This window comes from Hakea prostrata, chromosome 2, assembly GCF_041222555.1.
Source record: "Hakea prostrata isolate BN-2017 chromosome 2, UWA_Hpros_2, whole genome shotgun sequence".
Taxonomy (NCBI): Eukaryota; Viridiplantae; Streptophyta; class Magnoliopsida; order Proteales; family Proteaceae; genus Hakea; species Hakea prostrata.
In genome coordinates this window covers 8,828,422-8,845,392 of record NC_142601.1, presented here as the reverse complement: position 1 = coordinate 8,845,392, position 16,971 = coordinate 8,828,422, and the positions used below count along the sequence as shown (strand labels likewise).

The 16,971-nt window shown below is 38.6% G+C and overlaps 2 protein-coding genes across 3 annotated transcripts; one reads left to right on the top strand and one right to left on the bottom strand.

Moving 5' to 3' along the window:
- HCF152 (Tetratricopeptide repeat (TPR)-like superfamily protein) lies at positions 1-2,493 on the top strand. 2 transcript variants are annotated; one of them, XM_089144177.1, is made up of 2 exons: positions 1-760; positions 848-2,493. In XM_089144177.1, the coding sequence occupies exons 1-2, from the start codon at positions 119-121 to the stop codon at positions 2,336-2,338; spliced, it is 2,133 nt and encodes a 710-aa protein (XP_089000303.1). In that variant the 5' UTR covers positions 1-118; the 3' UTR covers positions 2,339-2,493. The 2 variants fall into 2 exon arrangements, with proteins under 2 accessions (XP_089000303.1, XP_089000302.1); XM_089144176.1 differs by having other exon boundaries at positions 1-2,493.
- A 1,266-nt stretch (positions 2,494-3,759) lies between these two features.
- On the bottom strand, positions 3,760-15,026 carry MCM8 (minichromosome maintenance 8). Its single transcript, XM_089142822.1, is given in 18 exon segments — positions 3,760-4,286; positions 4,590-4,703; positions 4,791-4,961; positions 5,758-5,932; positions 6,028-6,190; positions 6,346-6,394; positions 6,783-6,912; positions 8,156-8,274; positions 8,371-8,441; positions 10,681-10,833; positions 11,113-11,208; positions 11,629-11,892; positions 13,592-13,755; positions 13,841-14,063; positions 14,155-14,170; positions 14,172-14,258; positions 14,353-14,493; positions 14,825-15,026. Coding segments are annotated over 18 exon segments (2,364 nt in total). The 5' UTR covers positions 15,002-15,026; the 3' UTR covers positions 3,760-4,235.
- Between the last annotated feature and the right edge of the window lie 1,945 nt (positions 15,027-16,971).

The following is a 16,971-nucleotide window of genomic DNA, read 5'->3' as shown; positions in this document are numbered from 1 at the left end:
GTGGTTCAATCGCTGTCCACCCATTCAAATTCAATGTAATTATCTCCTCTCACCCACCTAGAGAAGAACCTGAACAGAGAGCTTGTCACTCACTTCTCGCCATGTAAATGGACCGACGATGATTACTGCAACTGCCTTCTCTCTCTCACTCCCATTTCATTGGATTTCAAGACTTCCTCCAACTCCAATTCACTCCACCACCTATAAACCCTCTCACTCATTCCCACCTCATGCTACCCAATATACTGAATCCAATCTCTCCGTCGCCGCCGCCACCACCACCACCATCACCACCACCGACCCATCTGATGAAGAATATGCCGACGACGACAAAGCCCTTCTAACGCTTCTCCGCGAAAGAAAGACCGACGAGGCGTGGCACAGCTACGCCCAATCCAATCGTCTTCCCAGCCCAACATGTCTGAGTCGAATGGTCTGCCAGTTATCTTATCAGAACACGAAACAAGGTCTCACCAGAGCTCAATCCATCATCCAGCGCCTCCGCGACGAGCAGCAGCTTCACCGCCTTGATTCCAACTCCCTGGGTCTCCTCGCCGTCGCTGCTGCTAAAGCCGGTCATACCCTCTACGCCACCTCCATCGTCAAGTCCATGCTGCGCTCTGGTTACCTTCCCCATGTCAAGGCTTGGAGCGCCGTCGTCAGTCGCCTTGCTGCCTCTGCTGATAATGGTCCTACTGAGGCACTACGACTATTCAATTCCGTGACCCGCCGTGTCCGTCGCCTTGCAGACCCTTCTCTGGTAGCCAATGCAAAGCCTGATACAGCTGCTTTCAATGCTGTCCTCAATGCCTGCGCTAATATCGGCGACATTGCGAAGTTTGTGCAGATGTTCGACGAAATGCCTGAGTTTGGCGTGAAGCCGGATGTCATTACCTACAATGTAATGATCAAGCTCTGCGCTAGAGCGAATCGCAAAGACTTGCTCGTCTGTGTCTTGGAACGGATTCTGGATGAAGGAATTCAACCCTGCATTTCTACTTTCCACTCTCTTGTCGCGGCGTATGTTGGGTTCAATGATTTGGGTACTACAGAAGAGCTGGTTCAAGCTATGAGAGAAGGTAGGAGAGATATCTGCAGAATACTCAGGGGAGCTTCATGCGAGGATTACTCGACCAAGACTGATGACGACGAGGTGTTCGTGAAATTGCTTCCTCAATCAGCGAGACGGGTTTCTACTACTCATGAACCACCACTGTTACCCAAAACTTACTCGCCGGACTCTAGAATTTATACCACTCTGATGAAGGGCTACATGAAAGATGGCCGCGTTGGTGATGTGGTTAGAATGCTCGAGGCAATGCGGCGTCAGAGCGATTCTGCAAGCCATCCAGACCATGTCACGTACACCACCGTTGTGTCTACGCTTGTCAAAGTGGGTTCAATGGAAAGGGCGAGGCAAGTACTTGCAGAGATGGCACGAATTGGCGTATCTGCAAATCTGGTTACTTATAACATCCTCCTCAAGGGTTACTGCCAGCAGCTCCAAATAGATAAGGCCAGGGAGCTGCTTCGAGATATGGCTGAGGATGCTGGCATCGAGCCTGATGTTGTCTCCTACAACATCTTAATTGATGGATGCATACTCGTAGATGATAGTGCCGGGGCACTTGCTTACTTCAACGAGATGCGTGCTCGTGGAATTGCTCCTTCTAAGATCAGTTACACGACACTGATGAAAGCCTTTGCCTTATCGGGTCAACCAAAGCTAGCCAACAAGGTGTTCGACGAAATGCTCAAAGACACAAGAGTGAAGGTTGATTTGATTGCATGGAATATGTTAGTTGAAGGATATTGCAGACTGGGTTTTATTGAAGAAGCCAAGAAGATTGTTCAGAGAATGAGGGAGACCGACGGGCATTACCCTGACGTGGCTACTTATGGCAGTCTTGCGAATGGGATTGCATTAGCTCGAAAACCAGGAGAGGCTCTCCTGCTATGGAATGAAATTAAGGACAGGCTCAGGAAGAAGGAAGGAGAGATTTCTTCAAATCCTCCGCCGTTGAAGCCTGATGAAGGGCTTCTTGATACTCTAGCTGACATCTGTGTTAGGGCTGCTTTCTTCACGAAGGCCTTAGAGATTGTGGCTTGCATGGAGGAGAATGGGATATCACCCAACAAGACCAAATACAAAAAAATTTATGTAGAAATGCATTCAAGGATGTTTACAAGTAAGCATGCCTCACAGGCCAGACAGGATAGGAGGCGTGAGAGGAAGAGGGCAGCAGAAGCTTTCAAATTTTGGTTGGGACTTCCAAATTCATACTATGGGAGTGAATGGCGACTTGAACCAGTTGACGGCGATGACACTAACGATTAATAGCAACTCTGGTCAACTACCAGAGACTGCAACTTACACAATTACAAGAAGATGGGAAGATGGGTGCCTTCATAATGGATGGAGAATCCAAATGTGTATGTCCAAGTTCATCTTCATCTGTGGTCAAGTCTACTGTTCAAGTGGATACTTTTCTGATAACATCATGCACGTTATTGTAGAGTGGAACTATGATTCTTTAGCAGGAAAGAGACCACATGGATTTTTGGAGGTGGATAGAGTACCTCTGAGAAACTGTTTACTATTTCAAATGTACATCTTATTGCATTCTTGTATAGCTTTTCAGCCTTTTCTTATTCTACTCTGAACAAATCTGTGCAGAATGGAAATTTACTTGATAGATCATTATACTAGTATCCAATGTGTAAACAAACTTATCATTGGCATGTTATTTCTTGTTCTACACAAACATTTGATGTACTTATTATCTTTTAATATGATATAAAGCACTGCAACTGTGGATCCCAGGGGCCGGACGTGGAGTGGAGATGCATGCCCTGATCTTTTGGTGATTTTCGCATGGCTGCTGTGACAGCCCAAGCTTTTTTACCGTCGGGCACCACCGCATCAGGCAAATGGCCTATTGTGAAATGCTGAACACAGCCAATGACATTTGCTTTCATATGAATTATGTAGATTTCAGTTTACTTTCTTCTCTTAATTCTGGGCAATTAGAGAACTCTTTAGGAGCTTTCATTTTTCCTAATTCTCTAATAGAAGTAGAAGGAAAAAGCAGTATGGTTGATTATTGGAAAATAAATTTTATTCCTACACTCAGTTGATATCTGAAATTGCATGCTTAACTTTGTGTCAAACTAGATCAAATGTCTACGACCCAACAAAAAAAAAACCCAATATATTAGCCACCGCACCAGTTGATGCTTCCCCCACACACTTCTGGATGGAGCTTCAGTGTTGCACATTGAGCTGCAGTGATGATGGAATGGATGGTCAAGGGTGAAATCTCGACCACCTAATTTGCATTTTTTTTCTTTTTTACTTTTTCAACCATGCATTCCTGTAACTGAAAAAAATGCATTCCTGTAACTGAAAAAAATGCGAATTTAATGGTCGATATTTCAACCTCGACCATTCGGAGAGATCATGGCTATACGCAGGTCAGCTGAAGTTGAACCGATATTGCAAGGGTCACACTGCCTTTTAGAGAACCCTCCCTATATTTTTTCATGGTAAGAATCACTAATGTGGAATAAAATAATAGGAACACCGCAGGTTTTCTTTTTAATCAGTGAATGCTTTTACTTATTAGGATAAGTAAATACATTCTTTTTGGTGAATACATCTATTATTAATATGACTGCATTTGGTAGCAAATAACTGCATCAATTTCTAGTAATCAGAAAGTAATTGACGACCACAGGTTGGGTTTTCGTTTTGCCATTTTCATATCCATTTGCTTCTTTCACCACCTCCGGTTTTTTATGTTCTACAGAACAAAATTAGACTCTTTCAAAACGCTAGTGAAGAAATGTGAATTAACAACTTAGTGCTGCAGATAAGAATTTTTTTAATCAAAAAAAGTTGGAAATGCATTTGTTTTTTCTTCCCTGGTTGCATTTTCTAAGGTTTTGTCTTAACTCACAGTTGATTCCAATCTGATCTGGATCAGAATGATGGAGACTGATTCCCATGTGACTCTTGAATTTGTAAGCGTTAGTTTATCAGGTTAACAAATAAATTATTTACAAAAAACGCATGCATGTCCATATGCTCAAGCTCGTCAAATTGTCAACAGCATGATAGATTCAATTTCAGCATCAGAGAAGTGATGGGAAGCAGCCAAAGCACTCTATAACAACATAAAATATTAACAAAAAGAATAAAGATTATAATTCAACCTCGCCTTCATACTGGACTTTTATCCCCGAGACCATGATTGTTGACTCCGAGAATAAGATGATGACAACACCTGCAGGGAAGAGATTTGACATCACCAGTTAGTTTTCTGCTGCTGTGGAAGCAAACAACATTTGCAATCGCTGAAATAAAAATGCAATTTTATGATAAATATGAAGTACTTGAGTTGATTCTGTGATGAAGCATCAGGAACAATTTCCTACAGAATGAACCAAGCCTGCCAGTATACTGGGTTCAGATGTGGAAAGCCCACTCCAAACACCCCCCCCCCCCCTCCCCAGGGGGTGTGGGAAACCCCTTCCAACACTTAAGAGTTGCGTATAGATATTCAGAGTTGTCCACATTATAGGAGTACCTGATATTTTTTCGGTCCCTTCTTAAGTAGATAACCAACACTGTTCAAGTTATCCAAAAAGATATCAATATCTGGGACCTTGAGACCAATCCTATCTGCCAAACTGTACATTTCCTGAAAAAGCAGTGAGAGATTATTATTCTACAGTATGAGATAGGTAGCAGCAACTGCTAAGACATGTAGAGAAGGAAGACAGCTTACAGATACAGTAAACAAATCTTTCTGCTGCAATTCTGATTGTTTATGGAGGGCACTAAGAAATCTTTTGGCCTCTTTCGATTGACTCATCCCACCACTCCGACAGAAGTCCACAAAACCATGCTCGTCTACATATTTATCATACAAAGATTCTCTCATTATTTCAACCACATCCTGCAAAACCAAATGATGATGCATTGGGATATCTGAAGCGATTAAGAACAGTCTTGCTTTGACTACAGGTATTCAGAGAACATGTAGAAAACAAGAAAAAAATAATGATGAGTACAGAACCCAATCGGAATTGAGCTATTAGACACAATGTTAAGTTTTGAAGGGAAGTTGTAAATCTTCAAAATCCAATCGAGGATAAGGTAGTACTTCATTTTCTGCAAATTTTAGCAGTATCACATCCAACCAACCTGTAAATATGAATGAACTACAAATGAATTACTTGAGCAACTCATTCTTCAGAAACATTCTTCTAAGAGTAGTTGAAAGTTTGGAGATGGTGTTCCTTGAAAGGGTATGGTTTATACTTTCAGAATCTACAGCTTAGATATCCTTTCCCTTGTGTTGTCTGGTTTTCAAGAACCAAATTTTGGGTTGTCACATACCTGAGGTCAGCAACACTCAATGGTTAACAGATAGAGAATGGTGTTTTCAGACTGTAACCTGCGGTCATAGACTCATACATAAATGGAAACGGCCGGTGATCCTCTTTTGTGTGAGTGTGTGTGCACGTTCCCTTCTTCTTCTTCTTCTTCTTCTTCTTCTTTTCCTTTTCTTTTCCTTTTTTTTTTTCAAGGTGTGAACTGTGGACCATTCAACCCAGATGCTTTGGCCAGTAGATAACCGTCATGCCAAAATGTGGTCATAACAGATTCCAGTTTTAAAAGCAAAACAAAAAATTTAAATCATGGGAACAGTCGAACACCATTAGCAAACTGACTCAATTAAATTGACCCACCAAAGCATCTTGAACTGTTATTTCTTCCCTTAGATCCAACCTCGCTCGAGCTTCTGCAAGTCTCACTAGACTTTCCAGTTGCCTAGCTGTTATTGGAGTACCATCAGCTGAAGTATTTCGGTCTCTCAATCGTAAGTAAAACTTCTGTAGAATTTCTGCTGCACATCTTGACATCCTAATGCCACAAGAGTTCAAAAATAAGTTCAGCCAGGTAAGTTCATAATAAAACCAACATGAACAATTTCGATAGACATGCATATGTCAGATCACCTGGGGAAGACAAAAGTTTGTGCATAAGCAATATATTTGCGAAGTAGTGGACCAGGCAGAGGGACAAAATCTCTGTCTTTCCTTGGGTCAAGTCTCAACCTTGAAGCTAAAGAACCACCTTTTACACTCAAATCTGTGTCTTTATCATCAGGCAGTGCCACATCTTCCCAAATTAAGATGCAAGTTTTGTTAAAGAGAGATTTCGATTAGATGAATCGATGCACAAAAAATTAACAGCAGTACTTCACATCTTCCATTTTTTTGTTGAAGAGAGATTTGGATCTGATGATCCAATGAAGAGATAATTAACAGCAGTACCTCTTTGTTGCCTTTTGGATCCAGAATGCTCCCCATATCCTGCATGAAGCTGCATAACACATTCATGCATTTTACAATATCATTAACAGAGACAATACTTTCAGAAAACAGCCATGTAACATTCTTCAACTTGCAGAAAACAACCCCTCCCAAAGCAGGGGTAAGGCTGGGTAATATGCAAAAGGCTTGGGCACGAAAACATCTTTTTTATTTGTCCCAGTTCCAAGCCTCCTATACATGCGATCACATGTGAATGTGCACCATCAGGACAGAGGTCCTAAATGCAGCTGTCCTGACCAAATAAGTACTGTGTTAATGCTCAAAAAATTAATGCTAGTTTCCATGCCAAGTTCAGGTACATTTAAAGCAAGAATGCATGCCATGACACTTACATATCACCACTCATTATAATATGCAGGTTTGAGGCAATAACTTACTGACATGATGTGCTCAGAAACTTGCTTGTCAAGCAGTTCATTAGGCTTATCGAGTAAAATGAAGATCAAATCAAATCGCGAGAGAAGAGCAGCACTCATTTTCAAATTCTCATTGACAGTTTTTGCACGGCTGCATTTTGAAGGTCAAACAAAGTTCTTAGAGAACTTGGTGTGCTAATCAAAAGAAACAAGTCAATAGCATGGCTTATAAATAAAGATTCTATAGATTATGGATCTTAAAGTCAAACTCTCAAGGAAAAAAATCCATTGCCCAGTACTGGACCCACCTATGCAACAGAGGGCTGATTTTGGAGAAAGTATTAAACTTGGGTGCCTTTATGCAAATGGTAATTCTCAGGAGTAGGAAGCCTTGAAACAAGGCATTTTCCCTGGCAACCCTTTTACAACAGGTCCAAGCAATGGTCCAAAGTTGGACTCTCAACAGAAAAGAAAAATCAATGCCTTGCTTCTGAAGAAATTGTTACATTAAAGCATATAAGGGTCTTTCTCACTGCTATACTTATTAGTTCACAAAGATAGAGTAGCAAAACTGTAAAAAGTTCTTCATTGCAGTAAAGATTCTCTAAGGTTCTGTTTGTTTCAACAGGAATATCTTGTAGATGTTTCTTAATGCAAATAAATTCTATTTGTTCGAAGAAAGTGAATATTCTCTTGAAACCTAATACAAAATTTTGAAAATGACTACCATTTTAACTTCATGGATGTTTTACAGGAAAAAAAAAAAAAAAAAAGTGTTGGCATCTTGACCTATTATACGGCTAGCACCCCATTTAGGATACTTTTCAAATAGTTAAATTCTTATCTAATTCAACATACTTAAATGCACTCTCATAAACAATCAGGAAATCTGAATTTGTATCCTAATTCAAAAATGTTTAAATGTGCTCTCTCACTAACTAGCAGAAAAGTAACAAAAAGTGGCATAGAAATACAAAATATTTTTTTAGATAAATAGAGCAAGTTATGAAGAAAAAAAATCAAACAAAACAAATGGAGCCTTATAAAAAGATTAAATGAAAGATAAGAAGCTTCAAGTAGCCCAATTTCATGCAGTCAAAATTTCCCCACCCCCTAAAACAAACAAAGCAGAGGAAGGAGAAGAATGACCTTTGGACATAAGTATCAAACAACAGGAAATATTGATCGGACCATGCAAAAATGGCTTCCATATTTTTCATATTGCATATTATTGACCATAATTTCCAACAAAGCACACTTTAGTCATTGAAACTATCATACTAAAAATTGACGACATCTTCCCAAAAACTCTACAATGGTGCACCAGGAAAGATCATTTTTCAGAGCATAACAAATATTAGTGGAGCCTGAAGTGAATGGTAAAAGGATATTACTTATAATGGCCACCAACAGGATTTGCTGCTGCTAGCACAGAAGTACGAGCTGATAAACTTGCTACTAGTCCAGCCTTTGCAACAGAGACACATTGTTGCTCCATGGCTTCTAATAAAGCCTAAGATGAACCCAAAAAAGAAAATTGATAAACCCCAAGTCTTAAATCACTATGCACAACTAATTCAGCTCGGCAATAGAAACAAAAGTCACTAACCTGATGTTGTGCAGACATCTTATCAAACTCATCAACACAGCATAACCCACGGTCTGCAAGAACCATGGCACCTGCTTGGAATTTATATCATTAGAATTGGCAGCTCAACTTTAAAGATCATTTGGTGAATAATAATCCATGTGCATAATAGTCCTCTAAACTTAAAACAATGATACTCTGTTTATGAAACAATTCTCTTCTAGCCAACAGTGAAGTAGTTCACAGACCTCCATTTACTGCCAACTGTTAATCAACAAAATTTTCTTTTCGGTGTAGCACAATGTGCTCAGACTTAAAACATGCCAACAGAGAGATTGTATATTCATCCATTTCTTATCAAGCATGTAAAATTATCTGACTTGCCAGTCTATGGAGTAGAGATAAGGTTAGGTCGAATACAGAGGAGAGAGGATCACATGGGTTTCTCGACTTCTTTCTCTTCCATCCTAATAAAGATGTGCCCTACCAACTGCCTTCCTAAAACCTTACTAGGCACGGCAAGATGGATAAAGGGGGGAAACAAATCAAAATTGAGATGAATGAAAAAGGATGAGGAATGTAATTCCACAATTCGGTTATTTGTAGGTAGATGTCCGAAGACTACCTCCAATGAGATATCACAGGATATAACATGTGGCATGAGAAAGAAGGAAGCTCATGCTAACAAAACAAAGAGGTTAAATTTGTCCCAAGGCTGAAAGGCTGGAAACTTTCTCTCCATACATATATAATAGCTTGGTCACATATAAAGAATTCATTTTTGCAATTTATTTAATAAAATAAAAAATAAAAAAGGAACCCAGGAACCCTACAAAAAGTTCCTGCTTTTGTGGCCTCCTCTCAATTACCAATGTAGTTGAATCTTTTTTTGTTAGTAGAACACTTTCAGTAATTATAGATAATCAACAATGTCGAAAAACAAAAGAGAAGATCGCTGACTCCATGTAGATCATTATAAGTACTGAGGAATTGTCCCTTTGGCTTTTGGTGAGAACTGAATCATGAGAATATATTTGTATATATTTGTATTAACCACCCCTTTTTATATTAGGTGCAAGTATGCAGGATGGTGGCAAGTAACAATCATTTAATAGTTAGTCACAGTTTCTTAACATCCATAATTGGTAGAAGTGACTATACAACAGTGATCATGTCCTATCATCTTGTGCAATACTGATGTTCCATTGCAACAATGGGTCAAGAGCTTCAAGAGTTTCATGCATCAAGGACTAGATTGAAGACATCTCCACTTGGGATATTTACTATGTAACTCGTAAAAATTGGGACATCTCTTGTAAAATCCTCTGTAGAAAATTCTCACACCATAGACACTTTAGGGTTGACCAACCTTGAGAGTTGACCAAAATTGAGTTGTTTTGACTAGGATTCTAGGAATGTTACAATAACTTTGGTATCTAAGCCTGTCACATCACTGACTTGTAGGATTAGCATCCAAATCATATACCTGAGAGATTCAATGAACTGGACATTAAACTGGTCCACTGACAACAATCTGCAGCAAACCCAAACAAAAGTTGGCCTTTGCCACCTCTCATACCAGCAGAAGTCAGAAGTCTTCTGGTCACTTAGGCAGGCCACTAGTGTCAATCCAGAAACTGTGCCACCAGCTGTAAAACAGCTATAAAATACTGGCTGAAAATGGTGGTCCGCCTGTAAGGAAGGTTTTTGCACATTGGACCCTACTTAGATGAGGTTCTTTGGACCCCCTTTGAGCACTATTTAAAATGGTTACTAGGGACATTTAATCTGTCACTTTGTGCCTATATTGTCATTTGTCAGATTCATTCATTGAGCCTTCATTTGTGTGTCAACCTTGTTAGATGCCTTTAAATATCCTTAAAATTTAGTATCTTGCCTGTTGAGCTTTAAAATGCTCTTTTCATCTTCATAGTTAAGAACTCTTCCATTGTTAGTGGTGAACTTGGTACAAACAACTAGGCGTAAGTTTGAACAAGTCACTTGGGTTTGTGTAGATCTCTTAAAAGTTTCGTGTATGAGTTAGATACAGAAACACTATTAGACCCAAGTCTGACCTAGGAAATGATGTTTAGGCAAGTCCCCTACCTAATTTTGTGTCCCAATTTCACATCTTTCAACCTTATATATATACCCCCACTTCTTCATTAGCCCTCTTTAAGGAGTTCTGTGTCTTGGAGGAATCAATAATTAATCATCTTTTAACCCATTTCACCCTTGCCCCTCTCTTGTTTCCGTGATCCAATAAAAAGTTCATCCAAAAACTCGGATGAATGAAAAGCTTGAAGGAAGATTGCTGGGCTTCATTTATACCTGCCTCAAAAGCATAGTCACTTGTCATAGGATCCTTTACTACAGCAACTGTGAGACCAGCATTTGTTGTTGCATTACCACATACATATATGCCCCGTGGAGAAACAGCTGCTGCTGCTTGCAGTAATTGACTCTTACCCAACCCAGGATCACCTGGCAACATAAAACTCAAACGTTGAGAATATCCATCACCTCTTTAATATTTAGTTGCTGAACAAATGCATAATAGTTTGACTTAAAATGAACAGTGTAAATTTAATATTGGTACCAATGATACCAAAAAATATGATAGGTTTCATTACAAGTTTTTACGTTTTCTTGTGCTTTCATTTGTCTCAGGAGTGTAAGCTGTCAATTTACAGAACAACAGAAACAGAACTCAAAACAACTCACAAAAGTTTGACAAAGAAAGTAAGAGATGGTTAAATCTACCAACAACAAGGACATGAATGTCTCCTCTAACAGGGACCTTGTTCTTATCTGCTGAATGCTTTCTCACACCTCCAAACAATGATAGTGTTATGCCAGCTGTTGCCAAACATGAGGGGAAAAATCAGTTTCAAAATTTCAAGAGAAGGTAAGCCAATAATCACTCTGACAAAGAGAGAGAGAAACGAAAGAAGATGGAGAAACAAATTTTTAGAACATGCCAAGACAATCTTATTTAATTCTCATATAATGAAACAAGAGGGCAAAGCCTAGAATTTAAAAAGAACCACACATACTTCTAAATCATGAGTAAGCATGAGCATGGTTAAACAACTGAGATGTCAATTTTGATGATTTTTAAGTAATTGTCCAACAAGAAAATATTCACCAACTCTGATGTTGTCTCTGGCCAACAAGATAATTAGCAACAGATAACTAAAACTTACACAAATTCTCTAAAAACGATACAATCAGATTAACCAACAAATATTCGTAACTGAGGTAAGAGCTTTTGTCTACCTTTGACAAGCTCATGGCCATAGATAGAAGGACAAATTGATTGAAGTATTTGACGGAAGATATCTGAATCATGCTCCTCTGAGAATTTAACAATAAATTCCAGATCCCTTTGAGAAAATGAATACAAGTCCAACAGCTCTGTAGCTCTGACATCAGTACTACCGTCTTGCATATCCTCAGGTATAGGCTGGGACTTCGAGTTCCTAACAGAAACTGCCTCTAGATACAAATAGTATAAACCTTGGTTCTTGTTTTTTGATTTCCCTGACATTGTCAAAATTCTTTTGAGTTGGTATCAGACATATAAAGAAAGCTGAGAGGATTACTGACAAAACAACTTACAAACCCCATATACCAAAACATGGATTCATAAAGCCAAATAATTTGCATGGATACATCCAAAATAACAAATGATTATAACATGGCAGGAGTTAAGGTGAACAATAGGTAGCTGCTTTCAGAACCGGAGGAGTTCCTCACAGAACTTGAAGAACTTACAATGCTATACAGGGTATAGCTAGGTTTTTGTTCCTTTGTGGGATACAGGATAGGACAGAATGCCTTCCTCGGTTGGACTGTCCCCACCCCCCCCCCCCCCACCCCCCGCAAAAAATAAAATTTTAGGTGGCTGCTTATTCTGTGATTTTTCTTGACCAAATAAAAAGCTTACCTATCCAAAAAGAAAATTGCATAGATACATCCAATACAGGAGAATTCCATTAGTAACACCAACATGTTGTGGTAAAATAATGTAAAAGAAAATTAAGTAGCTGGTAGATAAATGAAACAGCCAGTATTAATAATTGTGAACACTAATAGGCTCAACTCCCAACAGAAAGATAACAATGAAGCACCATAAAATGTGATACAAGTATTATTCAAGAACCTCAGAAACTTATAGTCATCAGTGATTCAGAAGCCGACAAAATCTATATTCTTACTCTCAAAAGAAAATGTATTCTTCCTTCAGGCAAAAATATCAACTTCAATAAACACATGATGAGCCACAGACATGTGCATTAAAATGACAGTCATAAAGAAATAGTGTAAAGAACCTGAAAGTGCACGGAGTTCTAAGTACAAATGATGAGGTCCAATATTGTTGCCACATTGGGAAAGCAGAATCAGGTTACATGCTCATATATTATTCGAGTTAATATGGTAATCGAGGCATTAAAAGCATATTCATTAATCCATTAATGTTCCTTCATAAAACCTGGGGACAACTTCTGTTGAAAAAAGGACCCTATTTTGGAATTCCATAATCACTTTTATCTGAATTTGTGCAGTTCGTTTCGTTTTGAATCAACCTAATGGCATGGTCCCTAAAATTTCATAGATGAGGGGCAGGAAACAGGGCTGGTAATGACTTGGACAAAATGTAGTAATGTCCAGATATACAAGGAATAGAAAATGGACACCCCAAGAAGTATCCTAAGAGATAAGCCTTCTATGTCACTAAAAAAGAATATCAATCAGCTTGCCTGGAGGCCTGCACCAATATTTTCCAGCCACAGATTTATGAAACAAGGGCATGACCAAGCATCTACTCTCAATTTTTAAAGGGCAAAAGAACTAGCATGACAACACAAAATCATGCAACAGATTTGATGAAACAATAGCATAATCAGAGAGCAGCATTCATCTATGGAACACATCTAATTACAAGTAAGCTATTTATACTTTTGTGTTACAGCAAACAAAAAGAACTTCTCCAGGCATGAATGCACAAAGGATTTGTAAAACCATAATTGTGGAGGAAAAGAAAGGGGAAAAACCCTAATCATTAGATATTAATATACAGACCTAATATGAATATATGAGACTTGGAAGGAAATATGACAAAATTTTACTTTTGTATCAGCTAAAGCCACCATGGCCTAGTAAATCTCACCGACAGAAATAAAATCAAGCATCATGTGTAGGGCAAAATCATCATGTAAAAGAAAAATAGAAGTCATACCCCCTCCAATATCCATATAATTGTTGATTACTTTTATAATTCCCATAACAGTCACCACATCTCCAGGTATGCATGCATCAACTAGATCCTCAGTCAGCTCACACTCTACAGTTCGTGGCACTCGGCCTTCCTCATGATTCTCAGATTTTAGTAGCTCCTGAAGTCTAAATAGACAAATGAAAATATCAGTAATATTCCAAATATTGGTGCTAGAAATAACATTGAAGAAGTTGAATATGCAGTGCTTGCCTTATTTTCTGGAAATCTATAGTCCTGGCCGTGGACCTTATTGGGTTAAAATTTTTGCTCTTACATCCATGGAAAGTACAAACTGATGGCGGTGAAAATTTTCCATCAGGAAAGGTTCGCATGATTTCAGCACCACACTTGGCGCATGTAAAATCCATCTCAACCACTAAAGGCCTGACAGTGCTGACTTTAACGATTGTACCACGCACTGATACAAGCTTGCCTGTTAAATGACTAACAGAGGTTATTCATCTTTCTCCTTAGCAACGCTTAAACCACGAAAATAATGAAAATCTAAATAATTTAGAGGTCACCAATATAGGCAGCCTTTTAGGTTCTTCAAAGCAATCGTTGACTCAGGGTAATTATGCAGCCGAATATTCATCTTGACGCAATTGTCCAACTTGGGCAACAAAGCCTGGTATAGAATGTACCTACTATTAATAACTAGCGGATGCATAATTTAATGCAATGTGAAGAAAATGGCTACTAACATGACTTTAACTACACACCTTGTGAGCTGCCATACCCATACATAATATGGCATTCTTAGGATCTGTCTCAAGCTCCACGAAGAACTTCTCAACTTCACATATTTTCCTAAGTTGTTGGAGATCAACTGGCAAGAGGAAGTAACCATCATCGTCCTTAACCTGGTCATTTTATTCGAGCATAACATTAATCCTAAATCTTCTTCCCGAGAACTGCCGATTAACTAAATTTCCCCCCTTTTTTTTGATTCGAAACAACATTAACCTATAGCTTATTCCCGAGAACGGGGATAAATGTTGCCAGCAAGGGGGGAGAAAAAAATTATACAAAGCAAGTGAAGTGAGATGCAGTGACGGTAGGGTAATAACTCAACTGTAATTCAGACTCAAGATTGCACTATAACCCTAAAATTCTCAGAAGAATAAAAGAGATTATGAAAGAAAGACTGAATTGGTGATGAGAGAATGAACTTCTTATGATTTGTGTGCGTACCTGTGAAAGTAGACTCGTTCCAGGTGGGTTGGAGAAGAAATAAGCGAGCTGTAAGGCAAGTTCGAGCTTGTCATCATCCATGGAAGATTCTTGAAAGTAATTTGGCCATAGATTGGCAATGACGCTCACTTCCGTAGCTTGGGAATGCTTGCTTGAACCTTCCTTTCCGCAGTACATGGCGACTCCAGAGCAGTTCCTCCAATTTGCAAGTATACTTTTAGCGGGAAGACTAGGTGAGAGAGACACACTTATAGGGAATTCGGAAACAATTCGGGTGTTTTTCAAAAAATTTCATTTCGCGTGGGTTCCGTACGGTAGAAACACTTATATGGAATTCGGAAAAAGTTCGGGTGTTTTTAAAAATTTTCATTTCGAGGACGCCATCCGGTCGCGTGGGTTCCGTACAAAAACGATTTTGATAAATTGCCGTTCTAATCCCTGGAAGGGTAGAAAATGTCGTCTAGGCCCGTGCTAGTGCAGACGCCATACAACCAGGTAGAAACGTCCACCCTGATGTTTACGGATCTTAGGTGCAATATGGCATGTTTGATACTCTAGACGCATTTGATCCACTTACTAGGATTGCATCTTGAGCCCATCAAGCCTGATCACACCTAAATTATATCAAGCCCATTCTAAGCCCTGAAATGGGCTTTTCGGCCCACATCTAAGCAAAGGCGTATAACAAATTAGAGTGGACTTTCATTGAATCAACTCTCAAGAGCTATGGAATTCCAGACGATCTAGATACAATGGGTTATGTTCTACATCACTTCAACCAACTTTTCAATTCTTCTAAATGGTACAGTGCCCCCTTCGAAATGTTTTAGGCCAACCAGGGGCATAAGAAAAGGGGACCCTCTATCTTCTTAATCTAAGTTCATTTGAGTCAGTTTGTGCACATGTTGATTACATCTTCAAGGAGACACCTCGATGAGAGTTGAATCCACAACCTCTCCACTAAGAGGTAAGGATGTAAACGGACCGGATTCGGATCGGATAGTGGTATATCCATAACTGCATCCTATTATATTCGGACGGATTCGAATAATATCCTATCAATTTTCGGATGGATTCTGTCGGATTCGGATGATAATCAGATAGTTATTTTCTTAAGTAGATTCTTCTAAATGGTCATAAATATAGATTGAGTACAAATTTTCGACCACCTGTTTACATCTTTATTTTTTTTAATTTGTGAGAACTAGGTTTGAAATTTAAGAATTTAATAACTTTAGTAACTATTTTTGTAGAAAATTTAGAAAAATAGTAACATATCATAGGTAAAATTTATAAAAATAAGAATAATAAATCTAAATAAGTAACTTAATCGGATAATTTTATCGAACGGATAATATTTGGTAAGAAAAGGGTATACCATATATGTATCCTATTAATAATCGAACGGATTCGGATACCCCTAAACAGATGCGGAATTCTGAAGCGGATTTCAGTTATCCATTTACACCCCTACTAAGAGGCATGGGTCTTACCACTAGACTAACTCTACGTTTGATCAATTGATTCTTTTCCACTAACAAAAGATGTAATGGAATCGTAAAAGAAAACTCATAAAATTAAATGATAAAGATTAAAAAAAAAAAAATTAAAATTATCACCACTCGTTATAATTATTCTTGAATTAAATTTGAATTAACTTAAATGAAGTGAGAGGAAATTGCTCCTTCAGCAAACATGCTTTTAATTTCCATGCCAGCCATCCAAGGTGTCAAAGCCGATTGTTGCAACCGAGCCAACCCCTTGTAGGGTTGTCAATCGGTTTGTTTTAGAGGTTATTTGGTGTGATTCGAAGCAATGATAGTGCAATCTAAATTTGATTAAAAAATCAAGTTATTGGGGATATTGCTGGAAAATCAATCAACATCGTAGCTGCCACTTTATTTCAAGCATATGTGGCTAGAATTGCTTTTAAGAATTTCACTATTATTAGAAGTCTTATAGCTAATCAAATTTTCAAGAGTTCCACTGCTGTTAGAAATCCCACAGCTGATCAAACATCAGTTATTACATACAAGAATAACTCTACAATTGGTACTCACAAAGACTCTAGTCAACCCAAATAAGAGTTTGATACTGATTGGTACAAAACACTGGTCAATATTTTATGTAAACTCTCACTGTAACTC

What these genes read in the sequence shown, in the direction of transcription:
- HCF152 (XM_089144176.1), top strand. Translation starts at nt 119, where the DNA reads ATGATTACTGCAACTGCCTTCTCTCTCTCACTCCCATTTCATTGGATT.